This window comes from Macadamia integrifolia, unplaced genomic scaffold (genome assembly GCF_013358625.1).
Source record: "Macadamia integrifolia cultivar HAES 741 unplaced genomic scaffold, SCU_Mint_v3 scaffold858, whole genome shotgun sequence".
NCBI classification, from domain to species: domain Eukaryota; kingdom Viridiplantae; phylum Streptophyta; class Magnoliopsida; order Proteales; family Proteaceae; genus Macadamia; species Macadamia integrifolia.
Genome location: NW_024870558.1, coordinates 196217 through 200831, shown reverse-complemented (window position 1 = coordinate 200831; position 4615 = coordinate 196217). Strand labels below are relative to the sequence as shown.

Here is a 4615-nt window from a genome sequence, read left to right as displayed (position 1 = left end):
AAAAAAAAAAAAAAAAAAAAAAAAAAAGAAAAAAGGCAAGCATATAAAAGGGCAGGTGTTATAATTTATAGCTTTGAAAAACTAGTCACAATACCTTTTGCACATGGATATTCTATCTTCTTTCACTTTCCATAGACATAGGCCTTATTTGGTATCATTTTTCCTTTTTCTTTTTATCTATTTAACAAAAATCATTAATGAAAATCATTTTTTATCAAAACAAAAAAAATGTTTTGGTGACTACTTGACAAAAATGATTTTTTGTGAGAAAATGTTTAATATCTCTATGTGCAAAATAGATTTTTAAAGAAATGGGTGAAGAAATTCCCTTCACCCATCTTTCTTTTAACTCTCTTTCTCCTCTTTGGACTAAAGAAGAGGGGGCAAGAGGCTTGGATTTCTAATTACAAAGAAAATGACTACTTTACCCCTCCATATTGAACCGTTAAGCACATGCTCATTAAAGTCCAACGCAAAAATAACTGAAAATCATTTTTTGCCAAAACACATAAATGACTCTTAATCTCTTTTTGATTTTTGTGTTTTACTAATTTTTTTTTTAAATAGAAACAAACTCCATAAATGATACCAAATGCAGCCAAAACTATTTTTGTGAACAAAAATCAAAAAGAAAAATGGTACCAAAGAGGGCCATAATGTGATGACCACCACTATCATTACTTAAAATTAGGGCCCATTTGATTTTGTTTTTCTTGTTTCTGTGTCTAGAAGCAGCAGATATGATTTTTTCCGTTTCTGTGCTAAGAAACGATTTTTTGAATTGCGAAAAAGTGTTTGATTTTTCGGTTTCCCGAAACGTTTTCAACAGTGTAGTCGAGTTCAAGACATGAGTGAAGGCACGACGTTATAGGAATGCAACTCACGAGTGAAGGCATGACGTTGAAGTTGTAGGTAAATGAGTCACTAATTAAGATTGATCCAATGTCAAGATTAAGAGTAGGAGCTGGTAGGGATCTTGATCAAGAAGCATTATAGCTTAGATTTGATGCATAAAAGCTTTTGTAGCAGTAAAGTTCACTTTTTTCGTAGGTTAATTAATTAAGTAGGAATTGGAAGGAAATAGGGAGAAATAATAGTGGATACAGTAAGAAGTTTCTGATTCAATCTCTTGCATATATATAATCTATTTGAAGGGGAAGAGTCCATGTTCAAAGCTTGGTTTCATGACAATGGTTAAAACAAAACCCATTTCATCCTTGTCTTTTTGGAGGGGCAAAGATTTTCCTTTTATGAAGAGCTAAGACCCATCTCAAGAACAATCCTTGGGTTTAGTTATTATAAAAAAACAAATGGAAAACAAAGTGAAATTGATCAAGAGAAAAAACTACTATATTACTAAACAAAAGCATTTTGGTGTAAGGGAATGGTCTTTCTCTAGTTCAGTTACCTCAGGTTTTTCATATAAATTGATGAAGTTCTGGTCTAGGGAGAGTTTCTAAAGATTTCACTTTGCTATTATGGGTTCAGTTTCAGAGACAGCCTAGTAAGAAAAAAGTGGGGAAAATGCTGGTTTCTGATAATGCAGAGTAAAAATGGAGGTGGGTTTTTAATGATGCAAACCCAATTTTAGAAATATCCAGATGATGCATACCCAGTTTCAAACACAGAGCAACCAAAACCCCAAAACTGAATGAAATTTTCAATTTCAAATGCAATCACTTCACCACTAACGCAAATCAACAGAGCAACCAGAAAAAAAAAAAAAAAAAAAAGAGCAATCAGGCTTGAGATTAGAAAGGGTTTTTGTTAATCTTTCCCACAGAGATCAACAAGAGAAAACCCCAACCCCCACCAATATCGGAGAAGAAATTAGGGCCAAGGCAAGAACTCTGGAATAGGTTGAACAATGACCGTGGAATTGCAGGTAGAGATACTACCGATGAATCTAACTGATCGATGCAAGACAACAAACCTTGAGCTTCATGAACTATTAGGATGAGAGAGTTCTTCAGTGCTGGGTTACGGGAACTATAGGGAACCTAGAGCTTCAAGATCCTTGAGCTTCAAGAGCTTGGAGATGGAGCTGTCGATTTGAAAGTTTGGACGAAGATGATTGGAGAAGGGGAGTTGCAGGTTCACCTTAAGGTTTTTCCTTTGGAATCGCCACTTGAGAGTTGTAACAAGATATGGAGAGCAGTGCCATCTATTGGGATTTTGTGAATTTTTTCCCCACTTTTTGTTTCAAAGAACAAAAAAATAGGTCATACTAGTTTTTCTATTCCTGTTTCCAGACACAGAATTTTGCATAAATTTCTATTTTTGTTTCCAAAAACAAGTGAAACGAAATAGAAAAATCAAAAAGTTTTTGGGGTGTTTTTCTATTTCTGAGCTCAAAAAAATTGAAAAATCGTTTCTGAAAACAAAATCAAACGGACCCTTACTCTGATTGTTTTAAAAAAGTAGGGACATGGGTTCAATTATATGGAAGCAAGGAAAGTGAAAGGGAAGAGGAAAAGCTGTTGTCTACCAAAGTGTTGAAAAGACGTAGTTAATTCTGGTCGAGCTCCATATCAATTTTATTTGAATAATTAATTAATTTGATTTTTTTATTAAGTGGGTGAAACTTTGAAGTTAAGGGAGATGATGCATATATAATCATTAGAGTTCCTCTTATAACTGGATATAGGAAATTTTTATTAGTTAAAAGATATAAGAATATTAATTAACCAGAAAACAATTTGATTCCTCAAATTATTAATCTAAACACAGAATAAAAATAAAGGCTAACAATAGAAAATTTAATTCAACATATAACAAGCTTATGAACAACAACTGTCTAGCACAATTGGTGAGATTGTGGTGTGCAAAATCCACATTCATTCTTACTAGGAGCTCTTGAGTCCGAGTCTCTTGGTTGTTACCAAGGATGTGAAATTGAAACCAAAACCTTTTATCAAAATTGAACCAATACGTTTGCACTGAAACTGTGAAAATTGTTTAATAAATAGTTCATGGTTTTAAAATTGAAACCATTTAATAATTTGATTCTATTTTAATTGGCTTTAAAGTTTAAATTGTTAGTAAACTATTTAAGTAAGCCGTTAAACCAATTAACATATATGTAGTAAGTTTACATCATCATTCAATGTTAAGTTTACATATATTTCAATAAAAAAAATTAAATTTAAATTAAACAACTACTAAATAAAAGCATATAACATAAAACAATAAAAATTTCAATTTAATGTCAAATCCGCAATCATTTATAAATTGCTTTAGTTTTAATTATGAAACTGTAGATTCGATTCGATTTTGGCTTTAACTAAGAAAATCTTGCACTGAACCAAATCAAATTGCCTATACCAGAACTAAACCGATGAAAACCCTTAGTTGTTACCCTTCTCCCTTTCCCCTCCTCCATTCTATAGTCTCAAACAAGGATATAGTTATCGGTATCTGTCAATACTAATCTGAATTGAATTGGATCGATCACTTTTGCCCTTATTTAAAAAAAAAGAAAAAAAAGGGTACATTTTCTTTACGGTTATATCCCTAAAATAATACTGGTAATCAATTAGGATCGATCAAATATCAATACAAATATCAGTCAATATCAATACGATACGGCTGATCGTATACTGATACTTTAGAGAACCATGGTCTCAGATGATTTTTTTTTTTTTTTTAAATCTCTCTCTCTCTCTCTCTCTCTCTCTCTCTCTCTCTCTCTCTCTCACGTACGAATTTATGAAACATTGGCTTTTAGAGTAGACTCAAAAATTGAGAAAAAATTTCTACCAAAAAAAAAAAATTTGAAAATAATATTTTTATAATCCAAAAACAATTTAAAGCAAAGATAAGACAAAATTTATTAATTCTTGATCACCGTTACATATATATATATATATATATATATATAAGGGGAGAGAGGATAAGTTCTAAACCTCAATCAAAATCACATTTTTTACTTCCTATACATATTATTACATAAGACATAAGACGTAAGACGTAAGACGTAAGACGTAAGACTTAAGACTTCATGAAGAGCATGCAGCACTACGTACGTACAAAAATGATCCAAATAAACAAACAAAAGCAATCAAAGCCATAACTAAGAAGGTGGATTAGATTGGATTGGATCTAGTCGCTGTCGCTGCTGCTACTATGGCCATCGTGGCCATGCTCGCCGTCATGCTTCTTCTTCTTCTCTTTCTTCTTCTTCATCTCACCGTCTTTGTTCATCCCTTCATGCTCTCCACCATGAATCTTATCTTTGACCTTGTCCATGAACCCTTCCTTATGCTCTCCTTTCATCATCTCCTTGTTCATCCCTTCATGCTGATCTCCACCATGATGGATCTTATCTTTGACCTTGTCCATGAACCCCTTTTTATTCTCTCCTTTCATCATCTCCTTATTGTCCTTATAGTGCTGCTCCTCCGGATGCTTGTTCTGATGTGGATCCTGTGGATGCTGCATCGGCTGCTGCTGCTGCTTGTGCTTGTCTTCTTCCTTGTGACCTCCTCCCATGTGAAGGGCATCCTCGATCTTCTGCATTATTCCTGCCATTCTCACACGCCTTGTTTCCTCTCCTCTCTTTCTGGTTTCAATGAAATTCAAGACCAAGATGGGCTAATGTAAATCCTTTTTTATC

The 4615-nt window shown here is 33.3% G+C and overlaps 1 protein-coding gene across 1 annotated transcript; it reads right to left on the bottom strand.

Moving 5' to 3' along the window:
• Nucleotides 1–3805: 3805 nt before the first annotated feature.
• Nucleotides 3806–4615, bottom strand: LOC122070217 (protein SRC1-like). The gene has a single exon (XM_042634342.1). It carries the CDS (start codon nt 4528–4530, stop codon nt 4102–4104), a length of 429 nt encoding a protein of 142 aa, XP_042490276.1. The 5' UTR covers nt 4531–4615; the 3' UTR covers nt 3806–4101.

What these genes read in the sequence shown, in the direction of transcription:
- LOC122070217 (XM_042634342.1), bottom strand. Translation starts at nt 4,530, where the DNA reads ATGGCAGGAATAATGCAGAAGATCGAGGATGCCCTTCACATGGGAGGA.